At 37.9% G+C, this 22,917-nt stretch overlaps 1 protein-coding gene and 1 pseudogene across 1 annotated transcript in view; one reads left to right on the forward strand and one right to left on the reverse strand.

Annotated features, from left to right (window-relative positions):
- The window catches only part of TRPM6 (transient receptor potential cation channel subfamily M member 6), a 134,024-nt gene that overhangs the window by 59,962 nt on the left and 51,145 nt on the right, over positions 1-22,917 (forward strand). The window contains 6 exon segments of the mRNA XM_057721746.1: positions 1,348-1,628; positions 2,662-2,890; positions 6,201-6,353; positions 16,827-16,973; positions 19,190-19,318; positions 20,997-21,248. Of these exon segments, the coding sequence (XP_057577729.1) occupies positions 1,348-1,628; positions 2,662-2,890; positions 6,201-6,353; positions 16,827-16,973; positions 19,190-19,318; positions 20,997-21,248 (1,191 nt within the window).
- Positions 8,664-10,728, reverse strand: LOC130846607 (dynamin-like 120 kDa protein, mitochondrial; annotated as a pseudogene).

Below are 22,917 nucleotides of genomic sequence, written 5' to 3' on the forward strand. Positions count from 1 at the left end.
AGCAGACGCCCAGGACAGGCAGCTAAATGATTGCCAGGGCGGGCCCCTCAGGCTGCCTTCCTTGTTCCTACCTCTGCCATGTCCAGATGATGACTCAGGAAGGCAATCCATGGGATGGCACTAAAAAGTGGAATCATTGCACCAACATTGCACCCTCCTCCTCCTTTCCCTAAGGCTAACTGGAGGTGACTGTTTCCTTCTCCTTTGCTTTTCTCTCACACTGTCCTCTTGAATCTTTTTTTCCCCTTTGAAGCTTTTTAGAAATTAATTTTGGCCTAATGTTACAGTATGACAATGACAGTGTATTTGTGTGTGCGTGTGTGTGTGTGTGTGTGTGTGTGAGCAGTATTATGCCCCTCTCCCTGTGCTACCTTAATCCCACTTTCCTCTGGGGATGAATGCTTTTGTTTAAGACTTTCCATATAAATGGTTCCTATGTTGGCTGAAAGAGGTTTGGTATTTGTAGCTCTTAGAGTGAAAAGATACTTCATAAAATTACCATTGGTCATAATCAATGAACACAAATTCCCTTTATTTATAGAAATAGAAGAAGCTTATTACAATTTTTGCTATTATCTCCTTTAATTAGTAAGAATAATTATTGAATCTCATTATTTGCCAGGCATTATTTTTGGCACTTGGTTGATTTTTGAGATGCAGGTGCGTTGGAGAAGATACAATGATGACTGAGAAATGGTCCCACCCTCCCAAAGTAATAACCACAGTTCAGTATGATGAGCACTGAGATAGAGATACATACAAAGTGATATAGAAGACTGTGGGGGCTAGCGAATGGTTTTTGAGATGAGTTGTAAAAGGTGGGTTTACCAGGTAGAGAACAGTATTTCATTATTACCTATTACCATCACTAGGGGAATATAGTCAAAATAAAGGAAAGCAAAATTAAAACCAATCTATTTGTATAAATGTTAGCAACACTAGTGCCATTTTTCTAAGAGGAAGATAATCTGTTTGTAAGGTGAGGTTGGAGTTTGTTTTGTTTTTTTTAATAATTCTCATTTATTGAATATATTATTTCATCCCATTTCCTTGAGAAATTGAAAATTGTTGCATAGTTAGTGGCTCTATTCCAAAGGTATAGTGTTTTAAGTTGTGTTAAGTGAACTTAAGGTATCTCAGCCTAGGGACTCTGGAATTATTAGATGCAACAAGAAATAGATTAATAAAAGGCCAAAATTTTGGTTTCTGGTTCATCAAGTTCTATTATTATTTCCATCTCTTTTTGGTGACTTAAAAACATTTTTAAGATACCTGATGCATTTTGTCAGGTAAAACATTTATGTATTTGAATATTTGGACACCCATTTCTATTTTATATTCTAATAGGAAAAGTCTGTAGCCCTTCATAAATCAAGGAAGAAGTCAAAAGAAGAACAAAATACATCAGATGACCCTGACTCTACTGGCTTTACTTATCCTTATAATGACCTGCTGGTTTGGGCTGTGCTAATGAAAAGGCAGAAGATGGCCATGTTCTTCTGGCAGCACGGAGAGGAGGCCGCGGTCAAGGCAGTGATTGCCTGTATACTCTACCGAGCAATGGCCCGGGAAGCCAAGGAGAGCAACATGGTCGATGATGCCTCAGAAGAGCTGAAAAATTACTCAAAGTAGGAGTTCTCTCTTCACCTAATACTAAACATCAACAGTTCTTAGAATGGTTAGACTCGTTTATCTCCCTCACCTTAGAACTCGTAAGATGAGTGGACTTACAGCCGTGTGTTTCGTGGACTCTCTCATAAAGAAGGGTCTTGAGGTATTTTAAGAACTAAGAGGAAGAAAGGTGGCCTTCAAGTCAGGAGACTTGGGTTCTAGTCCTAGTCCAGCTCTTTGCTAATTGTCAAATCACTTGACCAGATTTTGGGACCTTAGTTTCTTCACTATAAAATGTTCAATGAATGATTTTGGAAGCCCTAACTCTCAAACTCTTTGTTACTAAGTTATATTAAAATTTGTTATTTACTTTAAGTACCTCTCAGGCAGGAAAACAAAGAAATATATTATGTATTAAATTACCAGAGAGTGATGGTGGAAGATAGAAAAGTTAGAAATGTTTTGGTTTTTTGATTTACTAAAGCATTGTAGTAGTAGGGAAAGAAAGGAAGCTAGAGTGAATAGAAACTAATTTAGAATTTTGATTAAGAAAATTCCAGAGAATGACAGTATCTACTTTTTAGAGAAAATAACCTCCCAGAAGATCACCTGGGGGTGTCTGCAGGTCTAGCTTCTTACTTAAGTCATCTGTGTATTTTGTAAAATCTTTTTGAAAAAGTAATCGGGGGACGTTTCCACTGTTTTTCCTTAAATGCTAATTTGGTTTTGAGCAGTCTTTTCTCTCAAAAAATTCTTTATTAGGTCCTATCAGGGAGTCCCAAACGAAGCCATCCATAGCTCGTTTTGTGGTGTGGAGTCGCTTCTCCCCATGAATAGCTCAGGCGCTCCTGGTGGAAACCTCTAGTTCTCTTCCTCAGGGAAAGGGAGAACAGCCCACTTCCTGAGCAGCAATCCCTTTAAAATAGCTTCTGCATTTTACTGTTCCTTCTTTTGTCTCGGTCTTTTCTGAGTCTCATATCTGATCCTTTTAACATTTTGGGGGCTCTCACCTGCATGCATTTTTTCCCACTCACCCCTGCGTCATTGCAGACAGTTTGGCCAGCTTGCCCTGGACGTGTTGGAGAAGGCATTCAAACAGAATGAAAGAATGGCCATGAAACTGCTGACCTATGAACTCAAGAACTGGAGCAATTCTACCTGTTTGAAACTGGCTGTTTCTGGAGGGTTGAGGCCCTTTGTTTCACATACTTGCACCCAAATGCTACTGACCGATATGTGGATGGGGCGTCTGAAAATGAGGAAAAACTCTTGGTTAAAGGTATATTTACTTGCTTTATAGAGTTTAATGTTAGTTTAGTCTGGAGGTCTGTACTCTTGAGTTCATTTTTCCCTTGTTCCAGAAGAGTACTTCAGGAAAACCAGTTAATATCTTTGATTCGCACAGATGAGCTGAGATCGTCACAGTGGAACCTCTGACAACTACTTTATCTCCCACTACCACAGTTTCTTTTTTAAAAATGGGCATAATTGTGCCAGCTCTGTCCATCACAAAGGCATTGTCATGAGAAGGTGGTTGGGAGAATTTAAAAGCATGTACAGACACAAACCAGATTTCATTATTAGTAAACACCAGTACCTCTGATAATTATAACAGAAGTAAATGAGACTTTTTAGTGAAAATTTTCTCAGTTTAAGAATACTAACCCATGGTAAACTAAATAAAATTAGCAGTTTCTGTTGCTCTGCTCATCTAATGTGATGTTTCAGGAAATAAATGGTTGTTTTATAAAGCTGCCATCAAGCACATTTGCTCACACCACTATCTCCAAGTTTTTTTATTCCATTACGGTTTAGCCTCATTTCTCATCTTGAATTATCAAGAGTAATTAAGTTAATTATTGAAGACATTTAATTTCTGACATCAAACCTAAGCCTAAAAAGCTTTAGGTTATGGTCAAGCTTAAGAAGTACATAACTTATGAAATAGAAAAAAAGGGGATAAAGCATGAGCATTAAGAGCTACATAAGATTATAATTTATATTTTAATTTTATTCTTCCTAGAGCTCTTAAAAGTGTGAGGTGTCCCAAACAGGAAGAGTTTAAAAAAAAATTTCTTTTTGTGAGCAAATTATGGAAAACACAAGCAAATAAAAGATGTAAGGCATATAATATATAAAAGAGCTTGTACATTTTAATTCCACTAATGAGATTGTGGAAACAAGAGAAATGTCAACCAGAAATTGTTTCACATAGATTCCTCTTTAACAATTGTTTCTAGAAGTTCTCCTTTGATCTGTTTCGATTTCAGCCTTGGAAATGATGAAGCAGAGTTGTAAATGGATCCCACCTCTAGCTACACAAGCTCTGGCAATAACCCTTTTCAAACGTTTAGAGAGTGAGATGGTTTAGATAGCTGGGATTTTGAGAAATAATTTTCTCCATGGCTGTCTTGTGCATACCTTAGTTGAATAGAAATCCTTATTTCTGAGAACTTAATAACTTTTTGCTCCTCATATACTTTATTTTTGTATCAACAAAGAGACTTAAGTGAAGCAAGACTAAATGTTTTGCCCCAAAACATAGTGAGTTGACAAAGAAAACTGATTTAGCTACTTAAAATCTTTGAGCTGCTGTAGCCTATGTTGCTCTCCACACCTGGATCCTAATTCATTATTGCTTGGCTTGTGAGTTTTGGGAACACTTTTGCAAGTGTAAAATGTCCTGGTCAGACTAACTCCACGTGGATGAAGACTGGAGGAAGACACTGCAGAATTTTATGTGGAAGGCAAAACTCATTTAAGTGCTTTTGCTGGTTTTTTTCTCCCCCCCAAATTTTTTTTGACGAACAATAAACTGCATATATTTAAATTGTACAATTTGATATTTTTTTCATGAGTAATGTATATATAGCAATCCCGGTCTCTCCCAATTCATTCCTCACCCCACCCCCACCCCCCTCCCGCGCTTTCCCCACTTAGTCATTTAAGTGCTTTTGGAGAATACTCTAACCTATTTCCTGGAAATGGGGTATTGATTTCACGGAATACTGTTTCGCAGGCCAATTGTTCTGCAGTGGTCAGGGGCAACAGAATGTGGAGCCTTTTTAGGAAGCGGGTTGGGAATTAATTAGTGTAATATTATCATTGTGCCTGCTAACTACGATATTTCCAGACCCAGACGATTGCATGTATTTTGGGTTCTACATCTGAAAGGAAAACAAACACACAAACAAACCAATCCCTAACAGTACTGGGAAAAGTCCAGAGAACCTTCACAGGAGATCAATCTTTAAAACAAAACAGCAAAAGGTCATTTCAGCATGAAAAAAAAATGAAGTTGACAAGGATATGATGTTAGTTTTTTTAATCATGAGTGGTACATAGTCAGGTTAATCTTATTTTTGTTCCCTGAATCCCAAAATACTAGACCTAATTTTAGCTTGAAAGAGATAATTTTCACCAAAATGATTGTCACAATGTTTTGTAAAATCTTCTAAACTTTGCACTGAAAGGCCAATACAAGTTGAACATAAAAATTATTTTGAATAGACTATAAATAAATTCATGAATGATAACAATAGAGTAAAAAGTTTATGGATGTCTAGATTTATATCTTTCTTGGGTTTTACTGGCAGAGAAAATATATGTGTGATGGGAGATGGATCTAACAGAAGGTGACTTGTTATGTTTTTATATTCTTGACTTTATAATGTAAACAAATTTTAATGTGTTTTATGTGATAATAACTACTTAGTGGCTTTAAAGAATTATTCAAGCAATATGCTTATTGAAAAATAATACTTCTCACTGCTCTGCCTCTAGGTATTGTAACAGTGTTATACGTATTTTTAAACTTTCAAATACATGTATTTATATGCATTATATTTTTAAATTTTTAATTTTTTAAATAAAATGGGATTACACTGTGCATATTATTTTATAACTTGCTCTTTTTAGACTTTACAGTATAACTTTCATTATACTCAAAATTGTTTCTGTCTTTTTAATGATTGCATAGTACAGTTGTCTCTCAATATCCGCAGGGGATTGGTTCCAGGCCCCGCAAGGAAACCAAAATCCGCGGATGCTCAAATCCCTTATATAAAATGGTGTAGTATTTGCCTATAACTTATGTGTCTAGATTATTTATACTACCTAATACAATGTAAATGCTACGCAAATAGTTGCCAGTGTGTGGCAAATTCAAGTTTGCTCTTTGGAACTGTCGGGAATTTTTTTTTTTTTTAATATTTTTAATCCACACTTGGTTGCATCTGTGCATGCGAAACCTGCAGATATGAAGGGCTGACTGTATTCCACTGTTAGGTTGTCCCACATCAGCTATCCCTCTATAGATGGACTTTTAGGTTGACACTAATTTTTTGCTATTACAAATAGCCCTGCAGGGAACATCCCTAACTACACATGCTTGAATTCATGAGTATTTCTGAGGGAGATACTTCTAGAACTGAAGTTCTCGAGTCAGAAAGTATGTATACAGTCAGGATATCCACTGAATTGGGGATGGATCTGACATTTTATATACACCTAAATCGTAACTTTATTTGGATCATATTTATGCCTTGTATAACCCCCATACTTACTTTGTTTTCTTTTTTTTTTTAAAGATCATCATCAGTATTCTTTTCCCACCCACCATTTTGACATTGGAATTTAAAAGCAAAGCAGAGATGTCCCATGTTCCCCAGTCCCAGGACTTCCAGTTTACGTGGTATAATGGTGACCAGAACTCCAGTGCTCCCAAAGAAAGTGCATCTCCGGTTAGTATGATATCACAGTTAACTAAGTTTTCATGGCAATGACTGCACACAAACATACACAGACACAGAGCTTATTTATTTAACATATTATTTAACAATCTTAATCATATTATAGTATGGTCAGGTATAGTGTGTATGATAGTTCTAATTAACCCCCATATATGATTAAGCAAAATATCCTATTTTTGCCAAAATTAAAGACTTTATTGTATCTTGAAAGCTATTTAATTTTTCATTTTCCTTTGTGACTAGTGGAATGAATAGACACTTATGTCTCTAAAGCTACAATAAGGGGTGCTTCATATCCTTTAAAATCTTTACTTCGAAAGATGCTGGTTTAGAATTTGCATTGATCTTCACAGTTTCATGCCACAGTTTTTTTCATTTGTTATATCCAATGAGTTTGAATAGTTTTACTTGAGTTCCCAGATGTATACTCTTTCATGGGTAACTTGAGCTGATTCTCTTGCAACCCATCTTCACTGGAGAGTCTCCAATATGCTATCTGTGCATATATTTTTTGAATTTTATGTTTCAACTTGGGTCATTGCTGATAAAGTTGTTGTTTACTGTGAGGTGTAGTAAACATCTTTTCTGGTACTTAATACTTCAGTGAGGCATCTTTAGCTAGCATCTTGTCCGATGTGCTTTTGTACTTGTGAGGTATTTGTTATAATATTGAAAACATATTTGAAAATGTTAAGTGAAAAAGAATTAATTATCATTAGTTTATTATTAGGTGGCTGGCATCTGTTGTGATTGATTGAGCATCCATTCTGATTGACTAATGCCAGATCAGTTAACCAGATCAGCTGTTAAATATTTTGCCTATCATGCCTGTTTGAGTATATAAGTATTCCTCTCCTCTTCCTTCCCTTCCTTCCTCACTCCCTCCCTCCCTTCCCTTTTTACTTTCCTAAGCACAGTAGTTCTGTTTGGGGTTCTTAGAGTCCAAGATGGCAGGTATATTCTACCTCTGTAGAGTGTGTGAGCAGTTCTCCTTTGCAAAGCTAGGCTAGTCAAGTTGTCATAATTGTGATTGTACTGGTTAGATTATATGGTTACTAAATTTAGACCATTTCAATTTTTTTTTAAGGAAAGAGAAGAAATGTAGTGCTGGCCTAACCCCATTAGAAACAGAAAGCAATCTTTGTATGTGAGACATTCACATATGTATGTTTGACTTTATACTTACTTAATGTTCACATTAACTTTAATTAGCTTGTTGAAGTAAACAATGAAGAAAGTAGTTTATCATCTATCTACAAACAAATATGTAAATATGTTGGCACTGGGTTGCAAATAGTGCTTTGGAAGTGGATGAAACTTCACTTTTGGCTCTTAGAGGTTTCATAGAAAGATAAGCTTTCACAGACACTGAAGGCATTGTAGATAGCTGAAACATTCCATCTATCTACAGGACTCTTAGGCAAAGAACCCCTCCCCTGAGTTTGAGTGTTAAGTGTGCTTTTAACATTCAAAAAAGATAGTAAGCTCACACAGTTTCCTGAAAAATTAAATTTTGTCTGTAATATAGTGGTTCTGTTATAGCAATTGCTCACCTGTTGGTTTGGCCATGGCCATATCAATTAATAATTCAATGAATGTCTAATAGTTACCTTTCATGTGCCAGACAAGTTCTGGGAGGCACTTAACTAAGGCAGATGTGGCCCCTGCCACTGTGGAGCCTATAATCAGACAGAATATCCACGATACCTCACCATTATTCAATTTAAAGCATTTATTGAAAAAGCATTTCAAATCTGTTCTGTTGTGAATGGATTATAATCATAGTAACAATGTTCTTTTGTCTTTGAATTTAACTAAACAACAGTTTTGGATTATCTGCTTTGTATGAAAATCTTGTTAATCAGAGAATAAGGGAGAGAGGCAGCATTTGGTGGGACATAGACCATTTCATAATGCTAATTAAGTATAATGTACTTAAGTACTTGAGGAAAGCAATTTGCGTTCTGTATTTTCGGGGAAAACCGAAGACCGGAGGAACATAGATACTCTTTTAGAGTCTTTGTGCTTTGTCTTCGTGGTAATAGTGTGGTAATGAGTATGATGAAAGCAGTGCTGGTAATAAAAGCATGAAGGCCATTGTTCTTTTTTAAAAATTACTTTTAACTTTTATTTAAAACTTTTATTCTATAACCATTTAATGTATAGAAAGGTGGAATAGCAGAAGAAAAAAGTGAGGACAAAAGACTTTGGAGTTTTCTTGTATGTATGCAGAGCTGATTATATTATGAGTACCATTTTATTACAGTTTATTTTTCCTGATGAAGAGCTTCAATAAATGCATTAGGCAGTAAGCAATTTACCTTTCTTCTCCCTGTCTTCAGCAAAATCTTCCAATCCCTCTTTAACATTTTTCTCTAATTGCATGACTTTAGTGTTTGTAAGTTGCGGCATTAAAGTATTTGCGGTGGCAGCAAGCATGCATTGTATTTGCCAAAACAGGACAACATCATTGCATTCCTACTCAGAATCTACAAAATGCCATTGTTAGTAATGAAAACCTCTTCCGCAAAGGTTACAATGATTTAGAGCTGTTTTTAAGAAATTTCTTCTATAAACGTGGTGCCAAGTATCCTTAATCAAGCTTGGATCTACTTCTACTCCTTGGGATGCAAGGTTCTTTTGGACAGTAGTTATCTCATCACTTGCAAGATAAGCTGGGTGCTCCTCATTACTTTTCAGCATCTTCTCCAGGTCATTCTTGATTTCATTGTGAACACACTGTTCTTGGGTCTGATTCTTCCAGTATAACCACCTCTTTTTCCAATCTGGACCTTCCATGTTTCCGTTGCATTTTCAGTATCCTTGAAATGAGCCTGAAGAACTTCTTCCATAAAATAAATAGCTGCATCTTACTGCTGTTTATCAGACATGGAGTGGTCTTCTAAAGCGTTGTGTTTAGTAACCCTCAAGCTGTCCTCTGCAGAATTATTCCACTTGTGGTGTTTAATAGTTTCTTCCTTAACAGCCTCTTTAAATTTATCAAATATGTTATCATGCTCTTTTCCTTTTGGTTCTGTCATGAACTGGGGAAATTCTTCTTGTAGGGTCTCCCAAGCAACCTCTATTGCTTTATTAAGAAGCTGTTTATCAGTTCACTGTTTAAGCTTGATATCCACTGTAGTATTAAAAGTCCCTGAATTCACGGTCTGTGTAGCTGAAAGATGGATGTTTTCAATCACATGCATTGATACTCTTTCCCACAAAGATTGCTGAAGGATTTCCTCCTAATGCTTGGGAGTAACATGGCTCAGACCGATAACTTTATTAAGTATTTCATTTTTAGTTTTCTCAAAGTGTTTTTTCCAGTTCAGTTCTCGCAGGTGAGGATAGTTATTCTAATACTCAGTTTCAAGGTTAAAACGTGTTGCTCTAAAACTATCAGCAACTATTATTGTTCAGTTGACTCTCGTACCATTTCCAAAAGTCCAACACAGCAAAGTCTTCAATTTCTTGTACTGATTTGGTGTGCCTTTAGCATGCTTGTCTTTAGGAGTTTTGAATTCCAAAAAAATTCATCTTATTTTCTTACAGCTTCAGTGCTTTTAGAGCTGTTTCCTTTTCTTATTACAACAGCAAAATAACCTAGAGTTTTCATTGCGAAGAGTTTTCCTTCAATTATGTGCTGAATTCTGCTTGAACTAGCTACGTTTTTCTCTGCAAGGTCCACGTCTGTGGCGATGCTGCACTGAGCATCTACAGGTACATCTTGAATGAGGAATATGATAGCATTAGGATTCTGCATATAAGCTTTGCTGATACTGAAAATGGTTTCCTTTGTGTCAGGAACCATGCCTGATGTCACAGTATTAACCATACCTGGTTAGTCAAAAAGCACCATCCTCTATAGTCCAGGGCCTTTTCCATTTAAGAATATGGTCTCAGGCGGACTTCCCTGGCAGTCCAGTGGTTAAGACTCTGTGCTTCCAATACAAGGGGCACCGGTTCAATCCCTGGTCAGGGAGCTAAGATCCCACATGCTGTATAGCGCAGCCAAAAAAAAAAAGAGGTCTCAGGGCAAACAGTACAGCCTTCTTTCACATTTTTCCTCATTCAGAGTTCTATTTCATGTCTTAATACTGCAAAATCTTTCTCTTTGGTAAGATCAAACTCCCCCAAACTATCTTTAAACCAGACCACGTGGTAAGAACCTTCACTCAGAGTCACCTTAACCGGAGACTGTGTCATCATCCCCCTGGATCCTGGTGGGAATATTCAGGCTTGAGCAATTATTTCCAACACAGGAGCTTTCCAGCACTCTAGTCTCCAACCACAACTCTTGGCAGATGAACTTGTGAATTAAACTGGCATCGTAATCAGACAGAACATCAAGAACTTCAGAATACATGTCATGATGGTATTCGGCGTCTTTGAATTCAATTCAGAGAGAGGCTCAGTTAGTGTTTGTTTGTTTTTTAATTAATTTATTTTTTTGAGGTACACCAAGTTCAATCATCTGTATTTATACACATATCCCCATATTCCCTCCCTCCCTCGACTCCACCCGACCCTCCCCGTCCCAGTCCTCTAAGGCATCATCCATCCTCGAGTTGAACTCCCTTTGTTATACAGCAGCTTCCCACTGGCTATCTGTTTTACAGTTGGTAGCATATATATGTCTATGCTACTCTCTCACTTCGTCTCAGCTTCCCCTTCACCTCCCGCCCCCCCAAACCTCGAGTTCTCCAGTCCATTCTCTGCATCTGCATCCTTGTTCTTGTCTTGTCACTGAGTTCATCAGTACCACTTTTTTAGATTCCATATATATGAGTTAGCATACAATATTTGTCTTTCTCATTCCGACTTACTTCACTCTGTATGACAGACTCTAGGTCTATCCACCTCATGACATATAGCTCCATCTCATTCCTTTTTATGGCTGAGTAATATTCCATTGTATATATGTGCCACATCTTCTTTATCCATTCATTTGTTGATGGGCATTTAGGTTGCTTCCATGTCCTGGCTATTGTAAATAGTGCTGCAATAAACATTATGGTACATGTTTCTTTTGGGATTATGGTTTTCTCTGGGTATATGCCCAGTAGTGGAATTACTGGATCATATGGTGGTTCTATTTTTAGTTTTTTAAGGAACCTCCAAATTGTTTTCCATAGTGGCTGTACAAACTTACATTCCCACCAACAGTGCAGGAGAGTTCCCTTTTCTCCACACCCTCTCCAACATTTGTTGTTTCCAGATTTTGTGATGATGGCCATTCTGATCTGTGTGAGGTGATACCTCACTGTGGCTTTGACTTGCATTTCTCTGATGATTAGTGATGTGGAGCATCTTTTCATGTGTTTGTTGCCCATCTGTATGTCTTCTTTGGAGAAATGTCTATTTAGGTCTTCCGCCCATTTGTGGATTGGGTTATTTGCTTTTTTGGTATTAAGCTTCATGAGCTGCTTGTATATTTTGGAGGTTAACCCTTTGTCCGTTGTTTCGTTGGCAACTATTTTTTCCCATTCTGAGGGTTGCCTTTTAGTCTTATTTATGGTTTCTTTCGCTGTGCAAAAGCTTTTAAGTTTCATTATGTCCCATTTGTTTATTCTTGATTTTATTTCCATGATTCTAGGAGGTGGGTCCAAAAGGATCTTGCGTTGATGAATGTCATAGAGTGTTCTGCCTATGTTTTCCTCTAAGAGTTTTATAGTGTCTGGCCTTACATGTAGGTCTTTAATCCATTTGGAGTTTATTTTTGTGGATGGTGTTAGGAAGTGTTCTAATTTCATTCTTTGACATGTTGCTGTCCAATTTTCCCAGCACCACTTATTGAAGAGGCTGTCTTTTTTCCATTGTATACTTGTGCCTCCTTTGTCAAAGATAAGGTGCCCATATGTGTTTGGGCTTACTTCTGAGTTCTCTATTCTATTCCATTGATCTTCCTTTCTATTTTTGTGCCAGTACCATACTGTCTTGATCACTATGGCCTTGTAGTATAGTTTGAAGTCAGGAAGCCTGATTCCACCAACTCCATTTTTCCTTCTCAAGATTGCTTTGGCTATTCGGGGTCTTTTGCATTTCCATACAAATCGTAAGATTTCTTGCTCTAGTTCTGTGAAAAATGCCATTGGTAATTTGATGGGGATTGCATTGAATCTGTAAATTGCTTTGGGTAGTACAGTCATTTTCACGATGTTGATTCTTCCAATCCAGGAACATGGTATGTCCCTCCATCTGTTTGTGTCGTCTTTGATTTCTTTCATCAATGTCTTAAAGTTTTTTGCATACAGATCTTTTGCCTCCTTAGGCAGGTTTATACCTAGGTATTTTATTCTTTTGGTTGCAATGGTGAATGGGAGAGTTTCCTTAATTTCTCTTTCTGCTCTTCCGTTGTTCGTGTATAGGAATGCAAGAGATTTCTGTGCATTAATTTTGTATCCTGCTACTTTACTAAACTCATCAATAAGTGCTAGCAGTTTTCTGATAGAGTCTTTAGGGTTTTCTATGTATGATATCATGTCATCTGTGAAGAATGACAGTTTTACTTCTTCTTTTCCAATTTGGATTCCTTTTATTTCTTTTTCTTCTCTGATTGCTGTGGCTAAAACTTCCAAAACTATGTTGAATAATAATGGTGAGAGTGGATACCCTTGTCTTGTTCCTGTTCTTAGAGGGAATTCTTCCAGTTTTTCCCCATTGAGAACGATGTTGGCTTTTGGTTTTTCATATATGGCTTTTATTATGTTGAGGTAATTTCCTTCTGTGCCCATTTTCTGGAGAGCTTTTATCATAAATGGATGTTGAACTTTGTCAAAAGCTTTTTCTGCATCTATTGAGATGATCATATGGTTTTTATCCTTCAGTTTGTTGATATGATGTATCAGGTTGATTGATTTGCGTATATTGAAGAATCCTTGCATCCCAGGGATAAACCCCACTTGATCATGGTGTATGATTTTTTTAATGTGCTGTTGGAATTTGTTAGCTAGTATTTTGTTGAGGATTTTTGCATCTATATTCATCAGTGATATTGGCCTGTAATTTTCTTTTTTTGTGACATCTTTGCCTGGTTTTGGTATCAGGGTGATGGTGGCCTCATAGAATGAGTTTGGGAGTGTTCCTCCTTCTGCAATATTTTGGAGGAGTTTGAGAAGGATAGGTGTTAGCTCTTCTCTAAATGTTTGATAGAATTTGCCCAGGAATCCATCTGGTCCTGGGCTTTTGTGTGTTGGGAGATTTTTAATCACTGCCTTAATTTCCGTACTTGTGATTGGTCTTTTCATAGTTTCTGTATCTTCCTGGTTCAGTCTTGGGAGATTGTATTTTTCTAAGAATTTATCCATTTCTTCCAGGTTATCCAATTTGTTGGCAAATAGTTGCTTGTAGTAGTCTCTCATGATCTTTTGTATTTCTACAGTGTCCGTTGTTACTTCTCCTTTTTCATTTCTAATTCTGTTGATTTGCATCTTCTCCCTTTTTTTCTTGATGAGTCTGGCTAATGGTTTATCAATTTTGTTAATCTTCTCAAAGAACCAGCTTTTAGTTTTATTTATTTTTGCTATGGTTTCCTTCCTTTCTTTTTCATTTATTTCTGCTGTGATCTTTATGATTTCTTTCCTTCTGCTCACTTTGGGGTTTGTTTGTTCTTTTTCTAATTGTTTTAGGTGTAAGGTTAGGTTGTTTGATATTTTTCTTGTTTCTTAAGGTAGGACTGTATTGCTATAAACTTCCCTCTTAGAACTGCTTTTGCTGCGTCCCATAGGTTTTGGGTTGTTGTGTTTTCATTGTCGTTTGTTTCTAGATATTTTTTGATTTCCTCTTTGATTTCTTTAGTGATTTCTTGGTTGTTTAAGAGTGAATTGTTTAGCCTCCATGTGTTTGTATTTTTTACAGTTTTTTTCCTGTAATTGATATCTAGTCTCATGGCATTGTGGTCTGAGAAGATGCTTGACATGATTTCAATTTTCTTGAATTTGCCGAGGTTTGATTTGTGACCCAAGATGTGATCTATCCTGGAAAATGTTCTGTGTGCACTTGAGAAGAAAGTGTATTCTGTTGTTTTTGGATGGAATGTCCTATAAATATCAATTAAGTCAAGATGGTCTAATGTGTCACTTAAAGCTTGTGTGTCTTTATTTATTTTCTGTTTGGATGATCTGTCCATTGATGTAAGTGGGGGTGTTCAAGTCTCCCACTATTATTGTGTTACTGTCAAAAGAGAGAGAGAGGCTATGCCCATGGCTCCTCCCCGCTGTCTGTGAGCCTGCAGCATCCAGCTGCCATCATGGCCGAGCAGCTCTCAGGGGCAGGCACTCCTCGCTGCGGACCTCTTCCCTGCTGTCCTCTCTGTCCGTCACCTTACTGGTAACAATTTTTCTCACCCTGAACCAGCTCTCCGGTTCCCACGCTCCCACTCCCGGACCCTCTGTTCAGCTGTGAATCGATGTCTCAGTCCGCGAGCGCTGAGCTGTGGTGTGGACCCTCTGTGTGTTTCTCACTCCCTCCCGTCTGCCACAGCTCCACAGCTTCACCCTCTTTGAGCTGTCGTAGATGCCTCCCTACCAGTTATGTCGGGATCCTTCAGGTCCTTTCTGGTGTCCGAGGTCGTCTGCTGGTGTTCAGTTGGTTCTCTGTGGGAATTATTGCATCTTTTGGTGTATTCCCACTGCATCTGTGGAGAGGGATGCATTCCACGTCCCTCTACTTCACCGCCATCTTTGGAACTCAGTTGGTGTTTTATAATACATACCAAACTGTCAAGAGTAATTAAGACCTAATGAAACATTCCTAGAAAAAATAATAAGAGAATTTATTTAACAACAAGGTCATTGCTTAAGTTACTTTCTGGGGTCATTCTGAGGCCGTACCAATGTCATTAAAATCACAGTGTATGATGACTTTTTAAATCAGTTCTAAGCCATTTTAACTCTAGGCTGGTTCAGATCTGCTGGTAACTGGGTCAGTTCCTATACCTCTAAATCACAATCCCAATTCCACTGTCCAAAGTGACATGAATGACAGAACTGTCCATCAGGCACTGAGATAACCCATCTAGATGCCTGAGGCCTCAAAAATTACATTTTCCTGAAATTACATGGATAATTCAGACAAAACTTGATTCATTCCTTGGCTTGGAAATTCTTGGTAATCATGAGATTTGGTACCAGAGAGACATCTATTGTAGATAGGTTGAAGAGATATACAAGTCTGAGAGGCACCATAGCACGTTCCTTTCTTTTCATTTAATATTACTTTCAAAACATTACAAAACCAATACATTTCCTGTTAAAAGAGTAAAACCACACAGAAATCTATGAAATAGAGTGATATCTCTTTTGCTTCTCTTTTGTCATCCCTAAGTTCCCTTTTCTCAAAAGCAACCAGGCTGCAAGTGCTTTTTTCCTTTCTTTTCCCTAACAGCTCTTCTGTGTGGACACCTCTGTAGTCATATTCATGCAAACACTTCCTTGTCACACAGATACTCATTTCTTGCCACTCACAACTGTTAACCCTTTTAGGCTGACCCATAACTTTTTAAAAAATTATTTTTAAAGTTATTTATTTGTTTGTTTTTTATTTATTGGCTGATTGGGTCTTCGTTGCTGCACACTGGCTTTCTCTAGTTGCGGAGAGCAGAGGCTACTCTTCATTGTGGTGCACAGACTTCTCTTGTTGCGGAGCACGGGCTCTAGGTGCGCAGGCTTCAGTAGTTGTGGCACATGGGCTCAATAGTTGTGGCTCACGGGCTTAGTTGCTCCATGGCATGTGGGATCTCCCCAGACCAGGGATCAAACCCATGTACCCTGTGATGGTAGGTGGACTCTTAACCACTGAGCCACCAGGGAAGCCCCGACCCATAACTTTTGAGAAACTATTGGAAGATGCTTTCCCTAGAAAAATGCATGTACAACACAAATACTTGCATATAATTGCAGGAGGTTCAAGGAACTCCAGAAGCTCAGAGAGTCCATGAACTTCAGGTAAAGAACCTCTGTTATAAATGACTGGAGAAGCTATCAAAGCCAGAATCCTCTAACACTGCGCCTGACTTCCCTATGAGTTGGGGAAGATATATCACCATTATGTGTCCATTTTGTCCTCCTGTATTATAGAAATAATTCTATTCTCTGTTATTGATTTCATGAGGATTTTTATTAATATCCTTAGGTCCCAAAATTACTGATAAAGGAGATTAAAAAGAACAGGAGAGGGACAGTTTTTAAATGATTGGAACTACTCTTAGTTTGACTAGGTTTGCTTATGGGAGACTCAGCTTACTTTACAGAAACACCCTGTTCTCCTTACCCTGTCAAAGACTGATACATGTAGTTTTGTTTCCGTTCCAGACTAAGATTGCAATTTGTCAGGTGGGTACCCAATTAATTTCTTATATACTTATTATATTTATGTATTTATGAGTAGATAATATTTTAGATATTTGTAAATGTCCGTATTTTAGTTATACCTCTGACAATAAATGATTGTTTGCTCATTTTACAGAAAGACTATGATTTGGAAAGGGGCCCTGATGAGAAGCCAGATGAAAATCAGCACTTTGATTTAAAAAGTGAGCCCCAAAGCCTCCCTCGGACCAGGAAAGCCTACGAGTTCTACAATGCTCCAATTGTCAAGTTTTGGTTTTATACGGTTGGTCTCAATTCAAAAATTATATGTAATATTCAGGATGGTTAATTCCTAATGATAATGTTGATAATGATATGCCTGATTTACCAATTTGTAATGAAAATGTAAAAGTGCAATTAAAAAAAAGGGAGGAATAACAAAGGAGGGAGGAATAACAAAGGAGGTAGGAAAGATTGGAGGGAGGTGAGAAAAGGTGAGGCTGATCCCTCCTACTGTGGGAGTGAGGGCACAGCACTCTTCTTTTTTTTCAGTGCTTCTAGTTAACACAGCTGGGACTAAGCACTGAAACTTCGTGGAACAATAGAATGAACAATAGCGGTTCTAGAATTAAGTGATGGGGGGTGGATTCTTTCCCCATCTTAGGCCAAAAAATCAGTAGGTGAATTGATTTTTTTCTTTGTAGGAATAATGTGTCATATAGACAAAAAAAATGCAAGTGTTTGTTTTTTGTTTTCAGTAGCAAATGCTTATAAATAAATATGTAGAGGAGAATAACAATTGTTAGAAGTTGAATTGTGTAAATAAATACTAAATCTATCATGGATGGGAGAGATACAGAGAAAACAATAACTATTTCTTTCCTTAGAAATTTCCAGCTCATGAACTCTTAGAGACAGGAGCAAAGTTAAGCAAATGGAACAACAACTACTACAAAAATAGCTGGGAACTAGAACAAACTTGCCAGCCATATCTGCCCACCACAGTGGATGGTGTAGCAGTGAGCACAGGCACTTTAGTCATGGCTGTTACATTGCTAGGTTATGGTACATGTGCTCTGTTGAAGCAGTGTCTTGTAAATGTTATGACGAAAAAGCAAACGTGTTAACATTTTTGGATATCTTTTTAAGAATGGGAAAGAAAAAAAAGAGTCAGAAGCAATACCACCAATATCTACAGTGTTTTAGTGTCTGGCCACCATGAAACCAATGACAACAATGTAAAACATGACAGCTTGACGGTACAAATTTTTCTAAATTATGTCCCTAAGGGGTTATCAAACATATTAACACTATGAAGCATAGACCCAGAGAAGTGTAGAATTGGTAGAATTTACTTTAACTTTCTTACATGCTTCTCTACTAAGCTTCTTAACTGATAGGCGATGCTAATACTCATTATGCCTGCCTGGGTATTGTATATAATCTCAATATGGTATAGTCAGAACTGATTTCAGCCATTCTCTACGTAGAACTAAGCTTAGAAGAAGACTTATCAAACTTCGGTAGAGCTCAAAGAGATGTGAGAAATAGGGATCCAGGGTAAAATAATATGATTCTTGTGAGAATGAACACACACACAGGCACTTTTCTCTCTGTTGATCTGGGATTTTTAATACGTGTTTATCGTCTTTGAAGCTATTTAAAGGACTGCACCATCTGATGTGTTGTTGATGATTGTGGAAATGGGGAAAGCCTTTCTGGCAGGCAACTTAGTAATATGTATCACACTTTTAAATGTGTGTGTAGCTATTCTGTCTCTGGGAATTGTAAGAAGATAAGAATGTTAGATAAGATCACAAAGCTATTAATCACTGTGTATCTATGTGTATGTGTTGACCAGTGTCTTAATTCTTTGAAGAGCCTGGAAATCTAGGTTTAATATGCACAGTAATTAAACATACATTTCTTGAATGGCTGTCGTATGTCAGACTGAGTGCTTAAGTGCTGTAGATAAAAACGTCAACAGTCTTTAATTACAAAGATTCATAACTGGACAATACTTTTCAACTAACCAGAATATTTTAATCAGCATAAAATAAAACTCCCAGCAGTAGTAAACATCACAATTTATTATATTTGAAAATAGGTACCTGCTACCACTGCTCTTTTGGCATACTGGGGACACCCGTTTTCTGTTTAAATGGAGGGGAAGGTATGTGATTCCCTCTTGGCTTGCTGTTGCCCTGACTGTGTTCATGCTGGAATGTGCAGGGTTCTGAAAGTTCTGGTCATGAGCCAACAAGAAAAGACAGTGCCCATTTCCATGCATTTGAGAACAGAGATCTTCTTTTCCTCCACAACATCCTAGAATAGAAAACTGTGGATTCTTGCGCCTTCCTTGATATTAGGTGATCAACAGTCAGAGGGTGGTCCCAGTTATATTTTCATGCTATCATGTTGAAGTTCATGTGTGCATTTCTGTTCAGCTGGTCCATGTCTGCTTGGCATCCTCTGTTATGACTCTCACTCATGTCCAGGGAATGTGTGTCCCCCTCACAGATGGTATATTTGGCATTCCTCATGCTGTTCACTTACACCGTGTTGGTGGAGATGCAGCCCCAGCCCAGCATTCAAGAGTGGCTCGTTATCATTTACATCTTCACCAATGCCATTGAGAAAGTCAGGGAGGTGAGTTATCCCTTCTACCTTTGTCTTCTGCATACCTCTGCTAGAGGTGTTCTGCACTTGGGTGATGAAAATGGAGAGGTCAAGGGTGGAGGTGAGACAGGCAGCAATCCTGATTTGTATGCTATAGGAAGGGTAAGTGGGGGAAAAGTTCTTTCTTGCTTTCTTTCTTTTTTAAACATTTTATTTATTTATTTATGGCTCCATTGGGTCTTCGTTGCTGTGCACGGGCTTTCTCTAGTTGTGGCGAGCAGGGGCTACTCTTCGTTGTGGCATGCCAGCTCCTCATTGTGGTGGTTTCTCTGGTTGTGGAGCACGGGCTCTAAGCACATGGGCTTCAGTAGTTGTGCCATGTGGGCTCAGTAGTTGTGGCATGTGGGCTCTGGAACGCAGGCTCAGTAATTGTGGTGCACAGGCTTAGTTGCTCCGTGGCATGTGGGATCTTCCTGGCCCAGGGATCTAACCCGTGGCCCCTGCCTTTGCAAGCAGATTCTTAACCACTGCACCACCAAGGGAGTCCCAGGGGGAAAATTTCTGATCTCAACCTTTTATTGTTGCCACATACTTTCTGTTGGTTGCTTCTCTTTGAAAGCAGTCATTTTCGAGGATGTCTTAGTGCGTTTATCAGTCCTAGATTGATGGTATCTAGTTTTTATTAGACCCTCCAACTATTTGATTTCCCAAAAGTGTTTTTTTTTATAAGACTGATTTTTTTTATAGCCTAGCATTACTTGCATATTATTGGTTTCATGTCACAGAGTGGCACAGAAATGGCTAAAGTTGTACAATGTGTAAAGCATTCATTTATAGCTTTTGACAGTTCCTACTAAACATTTTTGAACATTGAAGCTAAAAATCCCTCTGGGACAAGTAGTCCAAGCAACAAAGCAAAGCAAACTTTTCATTTTTAGTTTGCAATGAGTCACTTAAAAAAAAAGAATGAATATTCTTAGGCAGTTATAACTGCAATCACATGTATGACATAGGCTATTTTAGATATCACTGTACATGTGTCTCTCTCTACCTCTGTGCATTTACATACATTGATTTTGTTCTAGAGGTGATATGACCAACATTGTATATTATGTAGAAAACAATTCAGCAGAGAAACATTATCCAAATTCCACCATTTTTTTTATTCTTCAGGGAAAATGGGTTTACTGTTTTACATTTCAATTTGTCTGATATTCTGTTGCAGGGGTAATTTCTTATAATAGTGAATTCTAATATCACATTCTGAGTAATTTGCTAACTACTCACTAAAAAGCAGTAGTGGGACCAGATTATAGGATTCTTTGGTTTCTTTCTTTGTACTAGGCTATACATCATGAAATGGAATTATAGCTATATTCCATAGCAATATTGAGTTTTAAATGTCTTGGTGTTTCCTTGTGTTAGTTTAGGATTAATAAAAGCTAGAAAAACTTCTTTTTTAAAAAATTTCTGGTTGGGTTTTTAAATAGCTGGTCAGAACTAACAGTGACATTAAAATACATTTATAGAATTGTTTAGGTAATTCATTCCCCAAGGATAACTTATGTCTCCAAAACCTCCTTATTATCTAAGGTTTGGCAGGATTCAAAATACTCTTTAAATGAACAGTTGATGTGTTAAAGATCATATTGATGAGACTCTTGATTTATAACCCGTTCTTTGTTTCCCTCTTTCTTTCATCTTTTAGGTCTATATTTCAGAACCTGGGAAGTTTACTCAAAAGGTGAAGGTATGGATTAGCGAGTACTGGAATCTAATGGAAACTGTGGCTATTGGCCTGTTTTTGGTGGGTTTTGGCCTTCGGTGGGGTGACCCTCCTTTCTATACAGCGGGAAGACTAATATACTGCATTGACATCATATTCTGGTTCTCACGGCTCCTGGACTTCTTTGCTGTGAATCAACATGCTGGTCCCTATGTGACCATGATTGCAAAAATGGTGAGTATAGTCTGCTGTGTAATCTGATGTTCTTTTAACAGTTCTACCTAATTTCATGGTTCACATTCAGTAGTTTAACTTTTGAAATTATTGATAGAGGCACACACTTCATCACCACTTTCCTTATAACTGTAAACTCATGTTTAACAAATGTCCTCAGGTAGCATATTAGGTAGTTGATTACAATACTCAGCTTACCCTTTTGGTTAGGGCCAGATGATGGGGGATCGAATCACATGAGTCTCTGAGCACAGTCATTCCTGAGGGCCAGATTTGTGTGTGGCTACCACCAATAATATCTTCTGCTGAAATATTGATTTGTCTTTTTCTCTCACCATCTCCAGCCAACTCTTAAATAGTGACTACTGTGGGCCGCATGCTGTTCTACGTTGTATATATTAACTCGTTTAATCTTCAGAACAACTTCATGACATAGGTACTATTATTATCCACATTTTACATTCAAGGAAATGGAGTTTAGGTAAATTTCCCAAAGGCATATGTTGGAGAGCCAGGATTCACATCTGGGCCACCTGGCTCTGTCTGCCATCTGAGCTCACTGTGCACTTGTTTTAGCCCTGTCCAGCTGGCTTTGCATAGGACCTAAGAAGGACAGTACCTCAAGATCATCTTTGCTTTCCCTTCTGGCAGGGAAGGGGCAAGTTCTTGAGAAGGAAGGGTAGTGTTGAAACAAAGGAAGAGGACAGAAAAGGGAGAACCTCCAGGACTGCAAAGATAGATTTTTCTTATTTTATACTTTTCTCTTAGACCAGCCATATTTTCTCTGGTTTTGGTGACATTGGTATTTACTCGGTAGGCTATGCTGATGTAACCAGCATATCTCAGTGACTTAGCACAAGTTTATTTCTTCCTAATGCAAAGACTGATGTGTGTTCATGGAGACCGGCCTCTACCCAGTGACTCAGGGATCCTGAATTGCTCCATCTGGGGACATAGCCATGTTAACATGTGGCTTCTGAGGTTTCCTATGACAGGGAATAACAGGGTTGGAGAAAGTTTAATGGCTTTTAACTACTCTGGATGGGAAGTGGGTTAAATCACTGTTACTCCACAGCCCATTGGCCAGAATAGGTCAGGTGGCTCCTGCCTCATGGAAGGGAAGCTCATGGGATATTCACAGAGTAAATCTCTGCCACAGTGAACAAGTACATTTAGTAATTGAAATGAATTATTTAAAAGAGCCTTTAAAAATTGTAGTACACGTGCTATATATACGTGTGTGTGTAGTACGTGTGTGTACTATATGTGCGCCATTGTGTATTATAACAGTCAGGCTTACTGTTAATACAAAAACTAAGTGTTTGGGAATTAATGAACCACTGGATTTAACAAACATCATTTTATTTTATTTCATTTTTTAAAAAAATAAATTTATTTATTTATTTGTTTATTTATTGGCTCTTTCGGGTCTTTGTTGCTGGGCACAGACTTTCTCTAGTTGCAGTGAGCAAGGGCTACTCTTCGTTGTGGTGTGCGGGCTCCTCAGTGCAGTGGCTTCTCTTGTTGCAGAGCACAGGCTCTCGGCATGAGGGCTTCAGTAGCTGTGGCACATGGGCTCAATAGTTGTGGCTCACAGGCTCTAGAATATAGGCTCAATAGTTGTGGCCCACAGGCTTAATTGCTCCATGGCATGTGGGATCTTTCTGGA

The sequence above is a fragment of the Hippopotamus amphibius genome, chromosome 2 (genome assembly GCF_030028045.1).
Source record: "Hippopotamus amphibius kiboko isolate mHipAmp2 chromosome 2, mHipAmp2.hap2, whole genome shotgun sequence".
Lineage (NCBI taxonomy): Eukaryota > Metazoa > Chordata > Mammalia > Artiodactyla > Hippopotamidae > Hippopotamus > Hippopotamus amphibius.